Raw genomic sequence first — 25,294 nt, 5'->3', positions numbered from 1 at the left:
ACACACACACACACACACACACACACACACACACACACACACACACACACACACACACACACACACACACACACACACATTAAGACCTGGAGTGTGTAATGGGGGTGAAAATAACACTAGCTGCTGCCCAGTTGTCATCTGACTTGAGGTGCTGAGCAGCCGGAGGCTTCAGGGTGACTTTAATGGTTGAAATTCTTAATAAGTAAAATTAATCCTGCTCTTTATTGAGGTCACTCCATAATTGGCATTGAATGTCCATGGGATTAAACGCACAACTCCTCCTCATGCAATAAACACACACACACCGCCACATGCTCTTGTGCTGAAGGATGTGATGCACCCTGATAACAAATCCATTGTCTCATGACTAATGCTGTGATATTCCCAGGACATGTTCTAATGCCACAGTGAGATCTCAGTCTCTACGAGCATGAATGTGTTTTAGTCCCGTGGTCTTAATGCCATTTCAGAGGCTTTTCAACCCTGCCAAGAATAAAATAACAAAATGTAACCATTAAAATGGTGAAATCGGAAGCTTTGATCCCAAAATGTCAGTGCGAGCTTTCATAGCCTCCGTCAGTAAAACCCGAGGTTGGATTCACGCTTTAACCGGCCAAGTGTTTTAGCCTCGAGGGAAAGGGAGTGGGCACTAACAAAAGATACTATAAAGTTACATTATAGGAAACATAGGTCAGTGTTTTTTTCTTTTTTTTAACTTTGGGCTGTTAGTCAGGATATTTCTCCTCCTGCTGCTTTCATTGTCGGCATTTTTCTTTTAAGCTGTCTTTTGGGAGTTCAGCAGCTTTATAGAAATACACTGCCAAGTTCTTCCTGTTTCCAGAGGGCTGAAAAGAGTTTGAAGGTCAATGTATGTAACCACATCAAAAAAGTTGTAAATACACGCAGCTTCCTACCACGACAATATGTCCATACTTTATTAGAAGTTCTTTATTTAATTCTTTATTATTTTAAAAGGTGTAATATGTAACAATTGGCCAGCTGTCATGTTCATACTCAAAACAAACGGGGCAGCATATCACCAGAGTAACTGCTAACTGTTGCTAACTGCCGTTAGCTAATTAGCTAGCTCAACTAGCCAGAGTTCAGAGCACCAGAGGGGTGTTGGGGTTTACACCGCTAACACAGGAGCTTTAGAGTGGGATAGGCTCAGGCTAGCTTGTTAGCATGCTAACTTCAGTAGATATCTGACACACACAATACATAGACATCGTTAACATAACATCAAGACTGTTATTTCCCCACTCTCTGTTAAGTTTAGTTAATTTTATTTATTATTTTCATATTTCTTCTAGTCTTTGCTTCTTTGACCTCACTGAGATACTGTGCTAATATTAGCATCATAATATTAGCTAATTAGCATCAGCTTCTTCCTTCCTACTTTGCAATCACTGGCTCACTCATCATCAGCCGTGTTACCATCAGCTGACCACTAACGTCCAGTAGTGTTCAAATGCGCCTTAACTCTGCTGATTCACCCACGCCTACACCGTTCGCTGCTGCAGCTCCTTCCACCATCCCAGCCTCACTCAAAAACATCAGTATGCCTTAAGTGTATGCTTGAATTATCCCCCCTAACCTTTTGTTTGGCATCACAGTCAAACAAAAGTTTCAACAATTTGCTCCAGTGTATTTCATAAACTAAAGGTAGTGTGAAATCAGATATCCACGGTCCCTGGAGGTCCAATCCCCGTGTCTGTGATGAACACCTCCTGTGCAACCATTTGGCCTGGATCTTGACTTTGAGGCATCGGAGAGGGTTTCAGACAGGCTTTACGCTGTGTTGAAATTGCGAGGACAGAATCTGGGCTCTGTTTTCTGAGGACGAAGCATCCATCACTCTGAAAATCTTGTTTTACAAGCTGTCACGGAATATGGTGAACTACTGCGAGGCTACAACCCCAAAGCAATATAGGTCTATTGACTTCAGACACTCATAAAAGAAAGAGTTTACAAAAGATTACGCTGTTTTTTTTGTTTCGTGATGTAGATAACGACGCACTTTTCTTGAGTTTTCCACTTTAGATCTTGAGTCACTCCACACACATTTACCTTGGTAAAGTCTGTGTGTGTGTGTTTGTGCATTTAAACCCTCGGTTTAACTAACACACTGCCTCAGGAATGACTCAAGGCATTTTTCTCCTGCTTTTAGCCTTTCCTTCTACATGGATTGAGTAAGAGATGCCGTGTGTGTGTGTGTGTGTGTGTGTGGGTGTGAGAGTGTGTGTGTGTTATCTTTGTGAGGGCACCAGCAGTCTTGCATGTCCTTGTGTTGGCGGCGGCATCACAGCAATCGTTACCAAACAGGGATGTGTCGGAGGCGGAGTCACACTAAAGGTCAACATCAGCCTCCTCTGTGTGTGTGTGTGTGTGTGTGTGTTTGTCGCTCTGCGCTCTGGCAGATGTGTTAAGCAGCACATGGCCCGGTGTGTGGTCTGAGGCTTAATTTGGGATTAACACTCAGGATATTACAGATTACCACACTCAACGTTTGACCTTCTGTGTCTAGCCGGCCAGCGATGGATGGATGAGCTTTTATCTTGCAGTAGTTACAGCAACTCAGTCTGGCTGCTGAGGCCACCTGTGAAACGCTTCCAAGCGTGTTGTCACACTGTCAGCATGAAAGGGAGGATTATACACCAGCATTTCTTTCACTAATTCACAGACATCAAAGCTTCAAGTCAAACCTTAATGAGCTTCAACTTCCTGATGTTCACAGAGAGATGTGTTAGCTTTGCAGCAACAAAAGTCTAATATTTACTTAACATTTTACATTATGTGTCATCTTCTCTTAATGTCCAATTAATGAGATAATGACACTGATGAGTTTGTTAAAAAGTTAAACTGTAAGAGCACAATAGATTATAAATAAACACAAATTAGACTTTCTGCACTACGTTGCATTGATTTAGTAACAAATACAAATCAAGGCTTTAATTTAAAGGGACACTCAACCTCCACGACTGAAAACTTCATGCCAGCCTCCAAGTTTTAATTCCATGTTGGAGATATTGGTGATTTCTAATAGCTGTGAAAAAATTTGAGATATGGATTCTTTTCAGCCAATACCGATAAACAACAATTACCTGCTTCTCCTTGCCAGTGCCCATAAGTAAAGTAATAATTTCATGTTTTTGTATTTAAAAAAAAAATGCTTATAAGCTGTATTCTATGCACACTTAAGCATATACATATCACACATATCGCAACCCATTGGTGGGTCACAAACCAACTTTAAGTTGCAAACAGCAACCTACTGTATCAGAGTTTGTATATGCCGCTCTTGTTAAGTCAATGAAATCAATTTGACTTCATAATATTGGTTCTATATATCAGTCAGAATTTTAAAGATATAGGGAAATTCCTGATAATATACATTTGGTAATATATTGGTCCAATATTTATTGTGCATCCCTTCAAAAAAATGAGTGAAAAGCCATCAGCACATAAAGTAACAAATAAAGTCCAATACTTTCATTAATATAAGAGGTTAACATAATAAAAAAGAACAAAAAATGGTTATTTAGGCTGAATTCCATTTATATGTTGTGAAAACAAGGCTAGCCATCTCAGAATGATCTGTGAGTGTTCCCAAGTAGAACAATATGAAGTTGTCTTGTTTTCCCAACGCCAACTGAGTTTGGACTGTTTGGGGTAGTTATCTCTATAAAAGCCTGTAAGGTTGTTTCTGTTGGCATCGTTTTGCCTATACATTCAAGATTAAATCACAAAACAAAACATTCTGCGATTAATCATCTGATCTGGATCTTCATAAATGCATACTCGGCTGTTGTTGCTGCACAACATGTTTTTTACTCTACCCACAAAGCCAGATTCAGTGATTAACAAGATTGTACGGTATATATTATCATTCTGGAGTCGATGCTCTGAGCAGCAGTTGGGAGACCTCTTGTTTTACTCTCTTGTAATTGACTTCAGCCCGGCTCGTAGCTGCTAACTAGCCTCTCACAGGCCAGACCAACTGAACTGAAAGTACAATATGCAGCCTTTCAGTAACTATGAAGCTTATCTACACGCTTTATGGCTGATATCTCAGCCTGTTCTGCTTAAATCTGGACTTTTGTATTTATTTCTGACATTTTTTTTTAACTTCCCTTCTTTGCCTCTCTCGAGTTCTTCAGCTTTTTTTGGAAGTGCGATTCTAAATTGCTACTGAAATATAAAAAAACACTGAAAAACTGTGTCATATCATTGTTTTCCACTCACTTTTGGGAAAATGTGTTTATGTTATATTGAATCTCCTGAGTGTGGATGATGGGATGGATATCTTTTGCAGTGCACGTCTCTCTCTCTTTCCCGCTCACACACCCCTGCTGTCGACCGAGGGCCAACTGCCAGCTGCCCCCGTACTTCTCTGTCCTCATCCATATTTGATGCGTCTCATTAAAACTTAATTGTGGAAACACTTCAGCATTCTGACATTCCTTCTGATCCACTATTTAGTCTCCCTCAGCACTTCGGAGTGAAAGAGCCCCCTCGGTCATGCGTGCGCGAGGAAAAGAAAGCTGGAACACGAGGTTAGAGGAAGACACGCCAGCTCATCTCTGGAGCGGTGGCAGATGCCTGATTGGTTCACAGAAACAAATAGTAGTCTGATGCCTCCGAGTGCATTGAGTAAATGACGACAGTTGGTATTTGAGAGCAGGGTAAACAGATGATAGGAGATGGTTCATTAAACTTTCAGCATGACGGTTAAGTTGCCCTTGTTTGTTTCTTGAGTTTTTGTCATCTAACATGCAAGAAATGGAGTTTTCTGCTCTCGGTTGCAAACAACAAGAATTTGCCGTGTGCTCCGCTGTGGTTAGACCCAAGATAGCTTTTGGGTTTATATTTCCAGGTAGCCACCACAGAGGACCTGTCAAAATGCTCTTTACAGTAAAGTGTGTCATTTTAGTTGATGCCTCTATTCAGAAAAAGAAAGTTGACCTACAGTTCTCTTTCAGTCCTGGAAGGACGGCTTTGTTGTCAGAGAAATTGGAGTAGCAGGTGGCAGTGGAGGCTGAAGTCTTCCATCAGAAGCATCCAAAGAGTTATTAGATCACCGATAGCGCCATCTGACCTTGTAACAGTCTGACACAAATCTCCATCAGAGGGCCCACACAGTTATATGACCTTCAATCCAGGATCAAGTCCAGGCATACTGATCTCTTTGGATGACTTCGGTTTGATTTTGTGCTTATGTTTCAAAATGTAAGCTGTTATAGCTAAGCTGAAACAATGAAGTATGACTACAGTGGAATCTGCTAGTCATGTGTCATCCTCCAAGCTTGGCTCACTGAAAAGACAGTTTGAGAAGCTGTAGCGGCACTGGCAGTGTCCCCCAAAATGCGAGCCATTGAATCAAGTGTATACGGTGTTAAAAGAGCAGCGTGGCTCCTTTAAGAACAGGGCAGTGTGAAGTGTGTGTGTGTGGTTGAGCGAGAGAGAGAGAGTGATGGTGGCTGCGCTCATAGGAAACAGGTGTTAGCATAGACCCTGAAGCTTCTCAAGACCCAACAAGACATATGTTAAAGTGGCTGCTATCACTATCCCTGCTAATATCAATGCTATTGCTATCCATGCTAATATCCATGTTATTGCTGCCAATGCTAATGATGTTGATCTTGCAAGAAAGGCAATCAGGTTTTCACGGTAATGGATTACATCCGACCATTAACCATGCTCCTGTTGTCTGTCTCGAAAAGAACATAAACTGTTAAACAGAGGGAAACACTGACTTGAGTGGGGCTGTAAGTAGCATCCTATAGCTAAACAATTAGCATCCTATATTCCCATTAATTAAGTAGTCAACAAAGGGTCTTTTTTTAACTTATGCACCCTGAAACTGCATAAATGAGCAAAAGTCATTGACTTATCTACTAGTCATACTGGCTAACCTCAACAAACACTTAATTAGCTGCCTATAGCTAATCAGTTAAAGGTGCAATATGTAAGACATTTAGTTTTAAACATTCAAAAATTAAATAAAAAATCAACAGAATGTGAAGAAAAGAGTTTTGAAATGATGTCTTTGTATGGTGTTGCAAAGATATCTACCAGAGTTAGCATGCTAACTAGCTAGCACTTGCCCATCCTTTTTCATAATACCACACTACAATTAGTAGCAGTTAGCACTTACTCTGATTATGTGCTGACCACTATTTTGTTGCCAGTTCTTACATATTGCACCTTCAAATGCGACATTTCTGCTGGCTAAGTGGCTAGAAAAAAACAGTTTTCAGCAACTCATAGACATTGATCGACTAGCGCTTTTGCCGAGCCTTATGAACTAAAATTAGGTAGAGAAAGGGTTTAGAATTATCTATTAGCCTAGTCACACAGGCTAACTTCAAGACACATTAGCTCGCTGACACTACGATACACATTATTAGTAGCATGTAGCTAAGCAGTTAGCATCCCATCGTGCCACTATCTTAGCACTAACATCCATCCTAATTAACTGAAATTTTAATGTTTGGACTTGTGTGTGAACAGCCAGTTCAGACAAGGCGGCTGGTTAATGTTTGAAGTGTTTGGCCTTTTGTAGAGTCTAGGCAGCTGCTATTAGCACCCACACACACATTCCTGGGTGTAAACACACACACACACACACACACACACACAAAGTCACACATACACAGAATGAACATCTTGCCTACCTCACTTGAACCTGTCTGTGAAAGATGCGTTTTTTCAGCAGACACCAGGGTCCCATCAATCCTGCTGAAGGCCACAGTCACACAGTCACACACACACACACACACACACACACACACACACACACACACACACACACACACACACACACACACACACACACACTTCACTGTTTGACTATTTCTCTGTGTAAATATCAAGACCTGCCTCTTGTTTAGTCAATGTGCATGCTCATAGGTAGGCGTGCACATTAATATATGTGCACTGATAAGTGTCCGTGTGTGTGTGTGTGTGTGTGTTGCCGGACGCTGACGTGTGTTTAACCCTGTGTTTGCTCTGCAGAGCCCCAGCTGAAGGGCATCGTCACGCGGCTTTACTGCAGACACGGCTTCTACCTCCAGATGCTGCCGGATGGCACCATGGAAGGCACAAAGGACGAAAGCAGCTCCTTCTGTAAGTGAACAATCAGACTCACGGAGATGTTGTCAGGCAGTTTAAAAGAGGTGCGTATTTCATAGCGTTGCCAGTGCATACACCACTGGGAGTTTCCCCGGCGTCCCTGCCAAAGGACATTTAAAAAGGGGACTTCCTGGTAAGACGGTCATATAACTTCTCGACAGCACGTGAATGCACAATAACACTGTCATGCTTTCTGGGTTGATTCACACTTGAATCAATCAGGCTGAAAATGTATGCACACTTGGCGAGGTGCACTGGGCGAACGCCAGCTAAATGGGATTTGTTCACGTTATGTAATATATCACGGCAGGAGCCTGGCACACATCGAGCTTTTCAGATACATGTTTTACATTGTTTTTTTTTACTTACAGTCATTCTTACCTTTAAGTGAAGAACCTCGTGTGTCTATGAGTAACTCAATACAGCGTGTGACCTCCCAATGGCGGATGTATTTTAAGCAGCCAGTGTTAGAAGATGTTCTCAACATCCCTGCTTAACTCAGGCACTGAAGTGAGTATAATGTTGCGATCGCTACTGAATCTTTACTGGATATTTGCAGACCTGCTGTAAATTCAGAACGTGTAAATTCAGGCTCCATTTTATTTAAATCACAACAATCTGGAGCTTGATGGTGTCTTCTGCTGCCAATTGTAGTTTTCATGTTCTTGAATATTCATGCAAGTACTCCAGTTTTGTGATGTGATACTGACAGGCTCTGACTCGGCTCCATGTCTGCTTTTAGTTACAGAAGGTACCATCCTTAAACAAAACCTGACTGACTTTATCTCTGTGTAGGTATTAGTACGCTTGAGAGTTTTTCAATTTGCCAATAGCATCACACGCTTCATCATTAGCCAATTTAGCTAGCTTGATCTTCATGAATGTATATTGTATCAGTCACTTTAAGAAAGAGGTTTAAGGGAGCACCCCAGTAGCCCAGGGCTCTGGTCCGACCTGCGGCCCTTTGATGCATGTCATTCCCCATCTCTCTTATCCCATTTCCTGTCATCTCTCAAGCTGTCCTGTCAATAAAAGGCCATGAAAGTGCCAAAAAATTCTTTAAAAACAAAAAAAGGAAGAGGTTTAGTGTCCTGTTACCATGGGAAACGCCTGTTCCAACTCAGTGACGTGGATCTGCATCTGGATGCGCCGGAAGTCACACCTATAATTCGTGCAAAGTATCATGGGGGTTTAGAATAAGGCGATTTCAAGGTAGTAGCTGCCACTGTGTGTATTGTTTTCAGTCTAGTAGTGTTTAATTGTCTATAGCCATGCTAGCATAGCTTCTGTGCAGCAGTGCTCTGAGCTAAATCCAACGGCAACATGCCATCATTGTCGAAGTGACAATGCTAACACGCTAATGTTAAGCAGGTTATATTTACCATGTTTGCCATCTTAGTTTGGACACTATGCTAACGTGCTAATTAGCAATAAACGCAGTACAGCTGAGGCTGATGAGAAATTTCATTAACAGGCTTCCATATTCCGTCCTCAAGATCTCACATTCATAGTGCAGTGTTTAGGGTGACTTTATGCACTCAGCTGTAACTGCAGCATTTTTCAAATAATCTGGATCAAGACCAGAGTAGCCGCTCTGCTCATTAGCACAAAAACCTGCTGTCGTCCTCTGGTGTTGAGTCTCCAAACGTACACACACCAACACCACGACCATGAAAACACACCCCTCACCCTGCACGGGGTCATCACCCGGGTGATGACTGACCAAAAGCATCATAACACATGATCCCCAGAGTCCCTGGATGCCCTCCAACCCTCCCGGAGAGATCAATACTGTATTGTAGGATATCCCTGACGTGGCAACACAGCGTTTTTTTCTGTCAAAACAACACTTTGGATGGAAAACATGAAGCTAGCACAATTTTGGATTTACAGTCTACAGAGAGCCGGGGGGGAAAATTACACTTCTCAGTTGTAGTTCCCTGTGTAAAGTTTGTATTTCAGCATTTCATTGAGTTGTCCGAGTTTGTGTGGCAACAGCAGTGTTACCAGGCTTGAACAACCCAGATTTAACCTTGAGGCATTTATTGTGCGCTTTTCCCTTGGCATTTATCCGGGAAAGAAAATTTAACAGCACGTTTTATGTCACATAGGCATAGAAACTTGAAGCAGTGTTTGGGCACGGACTAAAAGAAGACAGTTTCAAGATTTTAGGAATAGCAATCCCATGAGAAAAACAAATCCAGGACTATTGGGAACACTTGCGAGAGAGTCCTCCAACATCTGTTTGGTTAAATTAGACCCTGAACACCTCCAGAAAGCGCCACAGTAACTGATCAGACCTGCTCCCTCCTCTCCCTCTTATGTAACGGCTCACCCACACCGAGACAAACACCGCTGCACTTTGAACTCCGAACATTCTCATGTCCGATCTGAAATATTAATCAAATCACACTGTAGGGCACATCCGAAGGCGAGCGGGGCTCTTTTTCCAGACGGATGTAAAGACTGCTGTTGCGTAACGGCGCTCCTGGTGTCGGGGTATTTAACAGTGGAGGTCACCCCGCAAAGTGTTTGCGTGGGCTTGACTCATGGTTCATTTTATAACAGCTATAATTCCATCAATCCGGGGGATCTGGTTTAATGCTGTCCTGGGCTCTTTGCGGTCTCAGGGGACGGTGTGTGGGAGGTTGACGGGTGAGTCCTGTAAAACTCCTAAATTGTGCACTTTTTTCCCCCCATGTCCCATTATTTATGCATCCACACAGGAATCGTTGAGTGATTGACATCATTGTGAGTGAGCATCAATCAGCGGCACAATCATCTGGCTGCACAGAATATTGAAAGGGGCAGAAATAGCTGTGTTAGCATGTACTGTAACACACTGACTGTCAGGCTTACAGCAGCAGCCTCCTTGGGAGTACAGACTTTTCAGTGTAATGCAAACTGGCCGGGACAGCTTTTCTGTTGCACTCCGTCTCAGTCGTAGCTAAAATCTCTCTTTTGTTGCTTTGTACAGCCAATATAGATCATGTACGTGTGTACAAACTGTACGCACAATCTTGATAAGCATCCCTGACCACTGACCACGGGGTAAAAATAAGCAAAGCATCAGCTTAAATGTAGCTCTTAAAACAAGACGCGTGCCGCTTCAAGACAGGGTCTGGACGAGGCAATAAAACAGGCACTTATGTCAGTTGATATTACACTTAAATGGTGCTTTTATGGTTCTCCCATATAAAGGTATGATTAATCACATTACCATAAACCAATTTCCACACAGTGAACTTTTTTAATCCTCGGAGGTCTGTGGCCTCCAGGGGGAGTTACTTGTTTTCCTGTTCATAATCCAGCCGTCCACCGTAGTTATTAACACACATCTCTGTCTCATGGTTTCCCCTGACATCTAACATGAATCATTTTACAAGATTAGTATGAAAGGAAAACGTTAATTTATTACAACTTGGGTTCTCATAATTAAAGGGTAACTCCACCAAATATTACACATTAAAATGTATTTACAAATGTACTTTTTTGTGGCTCCTGAGGAAGCTGCATGTAATCTGATACATTGCCTCCAGTGCTGTCACTCAGTGGTCAAGTTGCATTATGGGTAATGCAGGCACCAGGATTTGAAAAAGAAGAAGAATGCATGAAGTTAGAAGTGAAGTTAGGTGATATCTCTGATGCAGTGAGAGACCTGGACAGAGTGGACTGCTTTTCGAAACCTGGGCGCCTACATTACCCACAATGCAATTCCACTGAGTGACATCACTAGAGGCAACTAATCAAGTTATGTGCAGCTTCGTCTGGAGCCACAAAAGACTTTATTCTACCTTCTTCACATATGCAGTAGTACTCCCCAAGACCTGTAAACACACTTTCATGTGTAAAATTGGTGGCGTTACCCTTTAGAGACTGTGAGGGTTCAAACCTGGGCCAGTGGATATTTTGCATAATAGTGCATTTACATGTATCTTTCTGTTCTGATCCAAACAGCATATTATTGGGGTCACCTTTCACTCCCTCCTCATCTCCTCAAAGTGTGTGTATCCGTGTGCGTGCAGCAGTTTTATAACCGGCTGCAGCGTTCGCCAAGAAAACCCCAAAAAAAGGGCCAAATCAGCAGCATAAAGGATAAATAATTAAAGGAGCAGCGGTGTGATTCATATCTGAGGCCGCTGTCCTGATGGAGTTCTTGGCTAACTGTACTGATTGAGTGATACGCCGGTGCGTCCTCTGAAGCTGCACACAAACACATGCAAAACCCACTTTTTCAGGCACAGTGCTGAAAAACTCTCCAACGTACGGTTGACCTTTAAAGGACCTCTCCTCCCTTTCTACCTTCACCCCCTGTTTTTTCACCGCCCCCTTTGCTTCTCATGCTCCTTTACACCTGTGACCCGTCGTGACCCGGTGTAATAACACAGAACCAGCGACCTCCAGGAAGCAGGAGGGAGCATGGGCTGCCTCTCTGGCTACCTCTTGCCCCCTCTCTTCCTGGACTACCAGGCTTCACAGCGGCCGCCTTCACCTGGTTCTCCTGGACAGAAGGGAAAAGGTTGGTGTAGGGACAAAAGTGGGAAGGAGGTACGGAAGCCCTGAGGGGACGTTGCAGAACAAAAAGTGACGAGCGTGGCTTTTGTATGGCCTCGCAATCCTTTTATCGCTTTTTTTCCCCTTCCAAGTTCCCTCAGGGCTTCCATAACTAGGCGATGGAGGGAAGTTGTCACTAAAGCTGGAAGTGGCTGTATATTAAAGCAAAAAAAAAAAGCGACAAAAGGGAGGAAACGGAGAATAAGAGGATCAGAGAAGTGGAGAGAAAAGAGAAAGAGGGCACAGTGGAACACGCCAGAGAAAACTGAGCCAGCGAGACAAGACGGGCTGGCAGAGGAAGAGAGAGGAAGAGAGAGGGAGAGAGAGGGAGGGGGAAAACGTGAGGACGACAGAGAGGAGGAGGGGGGGCAGGCAGGAGGAGCAGCTGGCACACAGCTGATGTCTCCTCAATCACTGTGTCTCCCCCCTCTGGTGGGAGGTCAGAGGAGCTGCCACCCCCTCCTCCCGCCCTGCTCCGCTCTCCTTCTCTGTTCTTGGCTCTTCTGAGCTGTTATGTAATGAAGCTGGAAGAGGAATGAAGGCAGGAGAGAGGAGGGAGGATGACGAGGGATCCGAGATTTATTATCTATTTATCGGTGCTCTTAAAGGACTATACCGGTGTTTTTTTGCACGTTTTAGCCACTTAGTGTGAATCACTTATTCTTTCTGCATAACATTTCCCGTTTCCCAACATAACTATATAGACTTTTAGAATTTTAATTCAGTTTCGTAACTTCTGATAGCCATACGTTTCCGTTCATTTCAGTGCACTTTAATAGCTTAAAGTAACATTAAATATTAAGTCATAGTGTCTGCTTTTATTTCCATCAGTCACACGGTCTGCAAGTGATTTCAGCCATTTAAGTGTAGAATTTTAACATGATTTAGCATATTTTAAATTACTCTGAGAGCATAAGCAGTCTGCCAAAGTGTCTTCTGATGTTTCCGCTGGGCGGCCTACAGTAAGGGATTCTCAAAATCTGCACATTGTGGCTTTAATTTGAGCTATTCTCTGACTTTCAGTGTAATCAGTGGAAATGATAGCAGGGTACAGGAAGTAAAACCTGCTGAAAACAGGCATGGATTCACAATAACTGACCAGGTACGCACAGGCATCCAGGCGTTCATGCGTTCACAACCTCACAAACAAATGACCTCCGTGACAAATTTGAGCCTCTGAGAAAGTTGTGGTTGCCAAAGGGTGGACACAGCTTCATGGACCAATGAATGGATAGATTTTTGTTGACTAATCAATTGATGGAGGGTACAGAGCAATGACAAAGGAACTCTGGTGAGTTTTTAGTCAACAGGAGTGTATGGCGAATAGTTCATGAGTCATGAAACGGGGCAGGGCTAAAATGGAGGGACAGGGAAGAAACACACTCACACACAGTAGACCTCCATGACAAATTTCAGCCTCCAAGGGGACATTTTTATAGACTGACTGCCTGACAGAGCAACTTTAACAGCTGCTGCTCACAGTTAAGAATCCTAAAATAGTGTAGTATGCTTTAGAAAACATTAAATTCCATGCACCATATATAAATACAAGAAATAGACATTAATAAGTAGTAATAAGTTTTTCTCAATAACATTAAATGTTGATGAATATATAAAAATAATCAAATATAATATTTTGGGGGAAAAATATACTTAGTTATTTATTGAGGGTCTTGATGGACAGTGATGCTGGTCTGTGCACCAATCAGCTTTCTGCAACGCAACATAATAGTTTCCCAGGTGACCGACGGCCACTACAAACCACCAAAAAGACAGAAGACAAAGCTACAAAAATACAGAAATTGCATTTGTAGAATACCCAACTGTCTGCTGCATATTGTCCCAAAGTCTCGTCAAAAATCGGCGGTTTCGTTGCCACAAACACGGCTGGAAAATATCCCGACGTCTTGTAAAAGATATCCAGCGGGTTTCACGCTTACAAATGTTGAAACACCATCTCAAACAGTGGTCCCTTGCTCGTCCCATTCGTACAAGCCACCATCCCCTCCCCGCTCTTGGCACTGAACTCAGCTCATATACATGTAAAGTGAAAGTGATATGATATGTCTTGTACAAGTGTTGATAGGAAACGTATGAACGATACAAATTTAACATATCCAAGGTTTGCTGAGAGGTACAATGCCAATATTTTTTTTTTCTGCCGGCTGTGCCGGTGTGTGATAGCGCTACATACGGGGTTATTAAAACAAACATGAGAGAAAACCGCAGATAAAGTGACAGCAACAGGAGCGAGGCAGGGACAGAACAGAGGTTTGGAGGGTTCTGTCACTTAAGAGATGGAAAGAAAAAAAGAAAACAGACAGACAGACAGACAGAGAGGGAAACAGATCTCAAAGGAGCTGAAGGGAGATTAAAAAATACACACAGTGCTTGTAGTTGAATACGGGGTGATGGATGGAGCTGCTGCTGTGATTGCCACTGGATTTAGTCTCTTTCTGAATTCTGTTTCTTGGAGAGGATCAGACAGGAAGACCGACAGCTTGTCAGACAACAAGAGAAGAAGAGAAAAAAGGGGGAAAGGGAAGTGGAGAGAGAGACAGAGATGGATGAAAGCTATTGACTCTCAGTGTGTACATCGGAGAGCCATAAGGAAGAGCCTGATCCCCCGACTTTTATCCACTGTAATTACCATCTCCCACTGTTGGAGGGAAAATTTGACTTATCTCAAGTCTCCTTTTTCTCTCCGTCTAACTTTCCCCAGTGCTCGATAACAGTTCTTCGCAGAGGGCAGAGAGAGGGAAAAAAAATTCAAAGACTTGAAAGACAGATGAGAGAGACTTGGCTCTGCGTGAGAGCCGCGGCGTTCAAGGAGGAAGAAATGTGAACATCGAAAGCAAAAAGCTCCCCTCAGCCAGATGAGGAGACAAGGTAGAAAGAGTACCCGAGCGGGATGGCGAGGATGAGAAGAAGAGCGTGAAGAATACCAAACGAGGGGGAAGCGAAGGGAGAAGATACAAAAGAAGGGGAGGCAGAGACGAGAAGAGAGAGTGATGAAGAGACAGCCGGGAGAAGGCTGCGGGGTAAAATAGGACAAAGATGAATGGACGCCGACGGGAGAGTATTGGTTTCACAGGACGGAGAGAACGACAGCAGGCCACGAGGGAACCGAAAGGGAACAAATAAGGAAGAAAAATGGAGAGATGTTTAAAAGAACACAGTGCGAGATAAGAAAAAGGTTGTTAATTCATGACAAGGCGGGGTGAAAAGACAGAAAGCACCAGGGAAAGAGAGGAGAAAGAGGAGAAGGGGGAAAGACAGATGGACTGAAAGGAAGACAGATAAAGGCGGAGAGAAATCAGTTATGGAGAGGAAAGCCTGGGGGAAGAGGTGGAAGTTAAATAACAGGAGAGTGGAGGTAGTTGTCTTGTCATCAGAGCCATCGACCACGAGGGAAATCAGGCGTGAAGCTTAGCTACAAGTCATTTAATCTACTATTGAGTCTTTAAAGCTCATTTTTTACAACGCAAATGACAGAGTGTGAATGGAGAGGCGCCGTCTCGTTTGTTGCCGATGCAAATCAACTCGTTTTCAACAGCTAAATTAATTCCAGTGTCATTGAACTGATCCCAGCGCTGTAGTCTGTCTTGTTGTTGGATGTAGATGTTGTTTTAAGTTCTTTGAACCACAGTTATTCAAGTAAGTGTAATTAATATGAACCGTTAGCATAATGATCTTGAGATGGACATCTAGTAAACACCAGAACTGTCGAATGTTACCGCCAAAGCAATCAGCCGTGTGGAGAGAGACGGGAAACAAGAGGGAGAGAGGTCCGAGGCCTGAACTGAACCACAGACAGGGCTTGGGGCTCCAATCTGGGAACCATTGGCTATTGTCTGACAATGATTTAGCCTTCTGATGATGGATATCCAGGCCAAGACTTCCTCCTCTGTGCGACGGTCTTTGTTTACAGTCCCATTCGCAACTTGACACTCATCTCCATAAACAGATATCTGCATATGAAAGGGGATAGGTTTTAAAAAGCTAAATGGTAGCCAGACGATAGCCGATGGGTTCCACGATGACATTTAGGCCAAAGCATTCAGCCTCTTTTGCTCTCCTCTTCACCTGCATGCATCCAAAGCACACTCAAATGTGATTGGTCACTACTACTCGGACTGCAAATGGCTCATAACCCCATTTATATGTATATATCTGTTTATAGAGTTTACCAGGGAACATATTTGTTACATTTACCATGTATAATGTAATAATGTAATAAAGACTACTCAGTACTCGGGTAATAATGTAGTAATGACCACTGAGTACTTGGGTAATAATGTAGTAATGAGTACTGAGTACTCAGGCAATAATGTAGTAATGACCACAGAGTACTCAGGTAATACTGTAGTAATGACTACTGAGTACTTATGTAATAATGTAGTAATGACTACTGAGTACTTATGTAATAATGTAGTAATGACTACTGAGTACTCAGGTAATAATTTAGTAATGACTACTGAGTATTCAGGTAATAATGTAGTAATGACTACTGAGTACTTATGTAATAATGTAGTAATGACTACAGAGTACATATGGCAAGACACATGAATTTCTTGTATAGTAAATGCAAATACAGTGAGTGTTGAGTAGTTGTATATAGTTAGCATATAGCACACATGGTATAATATTAGCATGCAGTATGGAACTGGGTCATGGTTACTACTGCAACTGTGAGTGTTTGTCATCATGTAGTTAAAAAGAGGAAATATGGACTCTCACTATGTTCAGCCTGTCTGAACTGCTGACAACAGTGTTTCAATCGCCAAAAACCCATCAGTGACCGTGATGCTTGATCCCAGCGAGTCCAGTTACTTCGCTTATCTTACGTTAGTGGAAAAACAATTTAGAGAAAATCCAGGAATGAGCCTCGTTAATGTTACATCATAATTCTTTGCTTAAGTCAGCTTCCTTCAAACAGGAAATAGAATAAAGGACGCCGGTGCCTGTCCAGAAGTTAAACTCTATGTGACTTCTCACAGATGACTGTAATCCTCTTCTCATTCCACTGGGCTGCACAATACAGCACTGCAGAGCGGCAGCACAGTGTGCAGGCCTGCAGATGCCCTCTGCACAGCTTAACTCTGTGTCCTGCTACCGCCTGCCCCCCCCTTCCCATCTCCACTTTCTCCTTGTTTATTTATTGTGTAGAAGATCTCAAGCCTCAAATTGACTTGTGGGATTGATTTGGCAACACCCTCCTCCCTCCCCCTTCATTTCCCTCCCCTCCTCTCCTTTTCCCTCCCTCCGTCTCTCCCTCAAAAGACTTTTGATTAATCCGGCGACCTCCTCTGTGAGTTGCGGAGAAAAAAAGCGAGTCAAATGGAAGGACGGAGGGAGGGAGAGAGAGGGTGATGAGGGAAAAGGGAAAACAAAACAGAGATGGGAGGCCTCTATTATCCCGGCATAAAGTTATGTGATCCATTTGATAACAGAGGCTCTTTTTGATTGAGGAAGCAAAGTCTTTCTTGAGAGGGGAAATAAATATAGATACAGAGAGAGGGAGAGGAAGAGAGGGATGGAAGAAAGAAAGACAATAAAGAGAGGGTGAGAAGTAGGAAATAATTGTCCATTTGCTAAGCCTGTTATTGTTGCTATGGTCAAGCTTTCCATTCTCGCAGAGTTTGCAATAATGTTTGCAGATTTACTGCTCAAAATTCTTAGAAAGTATTGAAACAATTGTGGATCCTTGATTTTAGACAAAAGCAGGCTTCTCTTTTCTGGCCTCTGACGTCTATTTTGCCAGCAGATTTCATGAGCTGTAGCAGGCTAGCTGATTAAGCTAACACTAGTGAGTTAATGAGTTGTGTTGTGGTTCCAGCATTCATGTTTCTGCTACTTTATAACACTGGGCGGCACTGTTGTGAAGCAGGTAGGCTACTAGGCTAGTCGAGAGAGTCAAGATGGCGGCTGCTAAATGTACGATGCTAAGCAATGCCGCCGCTGAAACAAGTAAACAAAGACTCCAGCATTCATTTATTCAGTCCACATTGACAACATTTTCTTTGGCTGACTTTTTTTTTTTTTTATGTTTCCAGCTAGCCAGTATTAAAACAAGAACCCTGTTAGAGGGTCTTATGCACTTATGCTACATTCAGGCTAAAATGCTAAAGGCTAAAAGCTAAAGGTCCTATAGGTCCTTAAAGTTTGCAACCTTACCAGAGGATGTTGCATGTAGTTAGTAGAAGACATCAAAATTAAAAAAAGCAGTTTTTCACTTGCATTGTGGTGTAGTTCATTGTAATGTTTTAGGCCTAGTGTGAATGTGATTAGACTTTTTCACAACTTGTTTGGATCATTAGCATCTAGCCTACATGGACAAGCAAGACAGAAGGTTTATGCTTCATTTAGCTAATTATAAAAAGTTGGTTTCACTTTTAATGTTTTAAGGTTTTTGGGATGAGGACAAACTCATTTGTTTTGTGAATGTAATACTTTTTCTCATGTGAGTTTCCCAAATCCAACAGGACGGAGCTGCTAATGTTAGCTTACACTCTTGATATAGCAGCATTCAAGCGGAACCTTCATGCATGTGTTGGTGGTGCTTTTTATTTCCACGTGTGTCGCAATGTGCCGCAGGTTACGTGGGGTCATCAACACCACGGTGAGGCTGCTGGTGTATGTAGGAGAGTGAGAAACGACAGTGAAAGGAAGGAGGAGGGCAAGAAGGAGGGAGGTGGTGTGTGTTTGTGTGTGTGAGTGTGTGTCCTGCTCTATTTGTCATCCCGGCTGTGGTCTTTGGTGACACCTTGTTCATTTGCGAAACCGACTATTTGAGATGCAGGGATCGATCGAGCAAATAGAAGCAGGGCCCAGAAGATAGAGAGAGAGAAAGAGGGGGGGGTGGCATGTGCAGTTCTCATTGCCTACATTTGCACTCTGAAACTGGACACACATCACTATCTGTGCTGGGTTTTGTTTCAGTTATACATAAGTGGTGGAAGTGGATAAGATACAGTAACATCTTTCATCTTTCTTGGCAAAACACTGAAAGTTTTCCTCAACTACATGTGGAAGAACACACACAAAATATAACATAAATAAATAATTCACAACTTCAGAACTCAATATTCATCAAAAATAGTCCTATAGGTTTTTTTGTTCTTCCATCATGGCCAGCGTTGACTTTCTATCTCCACCTGATAACTTCACTTCCATCCATTATGTTGGCAGAACTTTTGATTCGAAATTGATTTGTTTAATAGCAGCTAATGGCTCCATGAATCTCAAACATGCTCCTGAGACTTCATTTTTCACCCGTGAGAGAAATCCGTCATTTTGACAGCCACGCTGTCACTTCATAACGCACACTTGTAATATGTCAATGAAAACAAAAAAAAAAAAGAACTTGCATCACGCTGACGGTGGTTTTGGTATTTCTGACCAGAATTTAAACAAAGGCTGATCCCCAGACGGCCTTATCTGCTAGTGACTTTCCAAAGTGCTGGCGGCAAATTGTTTAATGTTTAATTTTGTCGGATTTGTGCAAATATGACTTGAGCAAGATAAGCACAGGTTGTGAGGCATTATGTTGGAACTAAAAAGGATCAAATAGAACTGATCTTCAGACTTCTTCATTGGCAGATATCTTAACCCAAACAGTAGCTGCTGCTCAGTGGGGTGCTCCATCCTGAAGAGCATGTGACATTGAAAGCTCCAGAAGAAGCTTGTGAGGGGAGCTTAAATTAAGGTAATTTATTTTGTCAAACTATTCCTTAAATAATTATCGCTAATATCATGCTCAACCCAACATTTTAAAGGAATAGGTCAACATCCCTTTAAAGGAATTTATGAAATAGTTCAAACATTTTCAGAAAAACATATTTTTTTGTTGAGAATTGATGATAGACACAAAGATTGATACAACTCTCCAACACATCCTTGTACCTAAACAACTGAACAGTTTGATAGCCAGTGACTACCAATGCTACATATATCACCTTTACCAAAACAACCCAACCGCTGAGGTTTAGGCAAAAAAACAAACAAACTACTTGGTTAGGTTTAGGAAAACATTGTGGTTTGGGTTAAGATAACTGTGGTACTATAGGAAAGTTAGGTTACATTAGTTGTAATAACTTACCACTGACTTTTGGTTTCACGGACAGAACAGCAATCTCCTGGATGGAAGTCCTGTGCTTATTTTACCATTCATTCACCCCCACCTCCTCCATTTACGGACATTTATATTGCTCTGTACTTCACCTGACTTCCTCCTTTGCTGCTGTCATAATTAGCACTTCCACTAGAGGTCGCAGCCGAAAAAGAAACATCAATGTAGTTTGTAATATGCTGCTTTTACAGTCGACCTATGTGGTTTTTTTTTCTACCAAGACTGGCAACACGTTATGTGTCCGAATTTGCTGTGAAGCTAAAGCTGGGGTCAATTAGCTTAGCTTAGCAAAAAGATTTGAAGCAGACGAGGCAGGTTTGTTTCGTAAGACACCTGTTAACAACAAGGCAATTCAGAGTGCTTTACACAAGACTGACATTTACAAGACATTTACATAAGAAAAAGGATAGAGAATTTGCTCACTTCAAAGTTTAAAAAGACACCAACCAACATCTCTAAAGGTCACTAATAAAAACAAAGATAACACATTTAAAATGTGTCTAACTACCTCAGAGATGAAAATATTCCAGGAAGTCACCAGAGATAAATATTTGCAGTACATAAGTTCCAGTACACATACATGAGAGCCAGTGCATCAGACTGGGGAAAAGGTGGCCAAATATGAGGAGCCCTCATGTGAGGAGAGTCCACCAAGCCCCCAGATCGCTGTGGATTTGTGAAATGTTCAAAAATGTTCAAATATTCCATACACACAACAATTATGTGTTCAGTCCTGTAGCTTGTCTGTTTCAGTTGTCTCTCTCACCCCAGATCCGATCCTAACGCTTCAGGGACTTGATTCGTCATGGTAGCGTTTGGTCATCATGACCAGTACAGTCAGTGTGACCACAGAGGAGCTGGCAGCCAGAGGCCATTTTGTCAGTATCACTCAACATACCGTGTCACATCTTATAACTCGAGTGCTCCGAGACGGATAAACACACATGTGCATACGGAGGAAAGCACGTGCACATAAGCGGGCGAGCACAGAAACAGATATGTATTCTAATGCGTGAGCAGAAAAGCACCAGAACGAATGATAAGACCATGCAGGAGGCTCCACGCTTGATACAAACACACAAACACACGGCGTGAGTGCCGCTCCAGTGGCCAGGTTGAAGTTAGTTTATATGGAGAGCTATGCACATAAGAAATCCAAGGTTCCATATGAAGGGGATCCAGCCAACCGCATTACAAAGTGCTGTTTACTGTGTCGGGACGGAGGAAATGAATTCAGAGCAGGCTCAGGAGATGCCCCCCTCTAATGTACTGTATTTCTGAAAGCTCTCTGCTGAGCCCTGCTCTCTCTATCTCTCTCTCTCCAGCAGGGGAATTCTCCATACTGTCACTCCCGTCTTTGTCTGACCTCCGGTGTACCGGCAACCACACTTCATTCCTCCTAAATCTCCCTCTCCTAATCCTTCCCTGCCTCTCCCTCTCTCCTTTTTCACACACTTCCTCCCCCCCCCCGCCTCGGACAGATATACTGTAAAACAGGGTGGATGAAATAGGAGACAGCTGAAAAGCAATTGTCTTTTTATGCTTTGAGGAAGCACTGTGAGCGTTTAGGAGAAAGAATGATTGCTCTAACGCCGCTTCTCCCCTCTCTGTTTTATTTTGCAGTGCAGTTCAACTTGATTCCTGTGGGGCTCAGGATAGTGGCCATCCAGAGCACCAAGACAGGGCTCTACGTTGCCATGAACAGCGAGGGCTACCTCTACACTTCGGTACGGTCAGCACAGTGATGCCCAAAGCCTTTAAAAACTTTCATTTGTGATTTTCATTACAGGAGTCCTGGTTGAGAAACTGCCACCCTCACCGCTGGCTCTGTGTTTTCTTGTACTTAGCTGATTAAACACAGCGTAGAGGCCGCGTGTGACAGCAACACATGCATTCTTAATGACGCTGTAGTGTTTGTTGAAATGGAGGTAATACAGAAATATGTCTGGAGTTACATGAAAGCTTTCCGAGTCAGTCCGTGTGGCGACATCGCCTAGATGAATTACTGACCTGTGATAGCCTCTTAATTCACACAAGAACAAAATAGGCCCTCTGCATTTATTATTTACTCTCATATTAGAGCTGAAATCTGCACTGTAACCTACCGCACTCTGTTGATATCTGCAGAACAAACAAGTAATACACAAAAAAATCATGTTTAATAGTATAAAAAATATAAAAACGTGTCTCTTCCCAGGTTCCATTTTGCATTAATTGTCAAGAAAAACAATTTAAACCAGAAAAATTGACCATTAATATTTGTTTTTTAAATAAATCCATTAAAAAGTTCTATCTTGCCATTTTTTAAATTTTCGCTGGCTACGTGATGCGTCAATCATCCGGTGGCTGACAAGAGAGAGGACAGTATAGAGGGTGGGTTTTTCCTTTCTACACAGACACTCATTGGCTGTTGTAGGCTTCAGGCTGTAGGCTTGAGTCAAATAAGGTGTCAATCGAAAGCTAAGAGCTCATTTGCTTTGTTGATACCAGCGTGTCGCTGAAATTCAAAGGATAGCTGGAGTTACAGAGTGAAATAAATTGAAGATTTGGACAGATAACAGCTTATTTATGTCGAGCCAGGTCTTTTTGTTTATCTGTTTCAAGTCTAGATCAACAGAAATCGTCCATTTATCACTTTTATCATCAGTATAAAAAATTTTTGACTGAATGTTCTCATCATTTATTTAACAAATCAAATTCAGCTTTTTGGAAAACACTGCTAGCTATTAAGCCTACTTCCCAGCATGCACTGTATTTTTTTCATTTAAAAAAGTTATTCCAATTTTCAGCGAGTTGCATAACAAAAGTCAAACTTTGAAGTTTGGCAAAGTCAAAAATGAAAGTGTCATTCTTAAAGTTTTATTTTTTGGGGGCTTTTGAACAGTTTTTCTCTCTAGCTGTACAGTTTGGCTGTCTTTTTAATGACTGGTTTGTCAAATTAACACATGGGTTTTGTTTTATAGGCACTTCCTCCAGATTAACAGAGTATGCAAGTTGGTATTGGATCAGAGTGCTCGTAATATACTGTATATCTCAGTATATATACAATGGCTAACGTTTTTTTAAATTCTCGTCTTGCTTCTTAAATTGTGCCAAGTTTTTTTTTCCACACTCATAAATTTACTTTGATTAACACACACACACACACACATAAACAAAAACACACTCACTCACACTATCACACGACACACTGCTGCTGTCGGAGACTATCTGAGTCTTTTCCCCCCCGACCTGATTCTCTTTAACTCACAAAGTGGCGGGCTATGGTGGTGACATCTCGAAACTGTGTCTAATGTCGGCATGCATCTGCGCATGAAACGCTTTCCCACTCTCGGTCACAGCAGCACTTGTTCGCTTCAACTTGTGAAGCGGCTCATGCGGTGCTTCCACAGAGTTATTTCTCATTGATGTGCAGAGAGAAACGGTGAAGCCGAGCCACACGTTTGAGAGGTAGATGGAAGAACAGATGAAGAGACAGAGGGTGGATCAGAGTGCACTCTATCAGGATGCAGAGAGAAGCTCTTTTTTCAGCCTTTCTCCTCTTGGCACACAGGCAAAGTGTGTGAGATCTTGTTTGAAGTGCATCGGAGCGCTCACTTCAAAGTCCGTACAACGCTGGCCGCATGCATACTGCCGGAGACGAGGAGAGGAGATACAGGGTTTTCTATCAGGTGGAACAATGGAGGATTGGCCTGGAAAGAACACACATACACATGAAACAGAGTCCTGTATGCAAACGTCATTCTGTTGAGGCATAATCATGCACACTACTTTAAGTCTGTCCTTAATTCTAGTAGTGTCTCAGTTTGCCAACCGGAAATTGCAGTGACACATAACAGAGCTCTTCCAAGCCCTTCTTGGTCAGAAATCACATAACGTGACGTCAAGTAGTTGGCAAGTCTGGTTTGAACTGGGTCACTGTTGACTCTTGAGTTTTATTTAAGTTTTGTTTGTGTCTATGGAGGAAACATTTCTCATCAATGGCTGAACAAAAAAAATCAAATACTGAATGCACGCTAAATGAGACTCTGTTTCAAATCTCTACTTGCAGTTAAGGGATTTTTTTCTGTTTAACCAGGGTTTGATTCTCAGAATTGTGGTTATATTCTGATGAAGGTTGAACCTGTTGTAGAGACTTGGGAAACGCCAGCAAAATAATGTTGAGCATATTGGTGCAAGTAGTTCAAGGCGGTCCTACGAGCATGATTTGTGACATCACAAATGGTTTGGAAGCTGATCCTGGTTCAAGGGAGAAGGAGCAGGTGCCATTTTGAAAAATGAAAGTGGTAATTGTACTTTTTTTCTGCAAAAACATTGTCAGACACATTAAAGAAGTCTTAATACATGAATGGAGGGGATCTTAAGGTCTGGCTATAGTCTACAGGACATGTTTAGGTTGAGTTAGATCGTGGATTGTGATTGCTATTAAATAGAACAGATTACAGATCATCCCTTACTTCGGTTATATACATTTCAAAGCTTCTCTCTGAAATTAGCTCCACGGATTAGCTTGCTAACTGCAAATGGATTATTTACAGGCTCACCAAGCTAGCTGTCTGGTTAGCCAAGTGGCTTACTAATGCTACATATTCGTCTGTGGAAATTATGAAAAATATATATTCTTACACATAAAGCATTATTCTTTCTTTCTATGGCGTTTTTATGTACTACATTTTGTTTTCACTTGAAATTGTGATTAAAACAATCGTTTAAATGATTCATTGGTTTTGTTTGGAAAGCCTGAGGTTAGCCCACATACAGTATACACCAGAGTGGTGCTTCTTGATTCCCTACAATGGAGGTGCCCGGGGCAAAATGATCAGAAATGGCTGCGATGATGAGAATAAGACACGAGCTGAAAAATACCAGAATACCAAAAGGTTTTTTTTTTTTTTTTTTTAATCATAAAAAGTCTTGAGTGTGAGTGCATCTACCCGAAATGTCAGAAGTAGCCCCAATCCATATTTTTAACCTAACTCTAACCCTCCAACCCAAAAAACTCAACTTTTCCCCTAATGAGCCCCAGAAAAATGGTCCTTGTGCGACTTTTTTTTCTGGGGCTTGGAACCCCCCTAGACAGTAAAAACCTTCCATGCACACACACACACACACACAGATAGAGGTTATACTTACCCAGGCATTCTCCTGACAGAAGAAAGGTGACCCATTTTCACTGAGGGAAAGAACCACGGGGAAAGAACTAGGGAGAGGGGAAGGAGAGAAGTGCTCGAGAAAATCCCTCTAAGATGAGAAAAGAGGGAGGACAATGGAGGAGGATTCTTCCCCCTCTTTTTTTTACCTGAAACTACCTGCTCTATTGTTCTGTGCTCATGTGAGTACCAGAGAGAGAGAGAGATGGAGAAGAAGATGGAGACCAGAAATAGAGGAGGGAGGCATGTTTTGTGCTCGTTGCCCTCAGGGTCCGGAGAGAGGCGGTGCAGAGCCTTAACACCCTGTTATGTAACGGTTTGCATG

The 25,294-nt window shown here is 42.3% G+C and overlaps 1 protein-coding gene across 1 annotated transcript in view; it reads left to right on the top strand.

Moving 5' to 3' along the window:
* Positions 1-25,294, top strand: part of fgf11a (fibroblast growth factor 11a) — a 96,145-nt gene that overhangs the window by 47,467 nt on the left and 23,384 nt on the right. The window contains exons 2-3 of the mRNA XM_073475116.1: positions 7,018-7,128; positions 21,443-21,546. Of these exons, the coding sequence (XP_073331217.1) occupies positions 7,018-7,128; positions 21,443-21,546 (215 nt within the window). The remainder of the gene's footprint in view (positions 1-7,017; positions 7,129-21,442; positions 21,547-25,294) is intronic.

This window comes from Pagrus major, chromosome 10, assembly GCF_040436345.1.
Source record: "Pagrus major chromosome 10, Pma_NU_1.0".
NCBI classification, from domain to species: domain Eukaryota; kingdom Metazoa; phylum Chordata; class Actinopteri; order Spariformes; family Sparidae; genus Pagrus; species Pagrus major.
The sequence above is the reverse complement of the archived record's forward strand: the minus strand, read 5'-3'. Positions and strand labels throughout refer to the sequence as shown.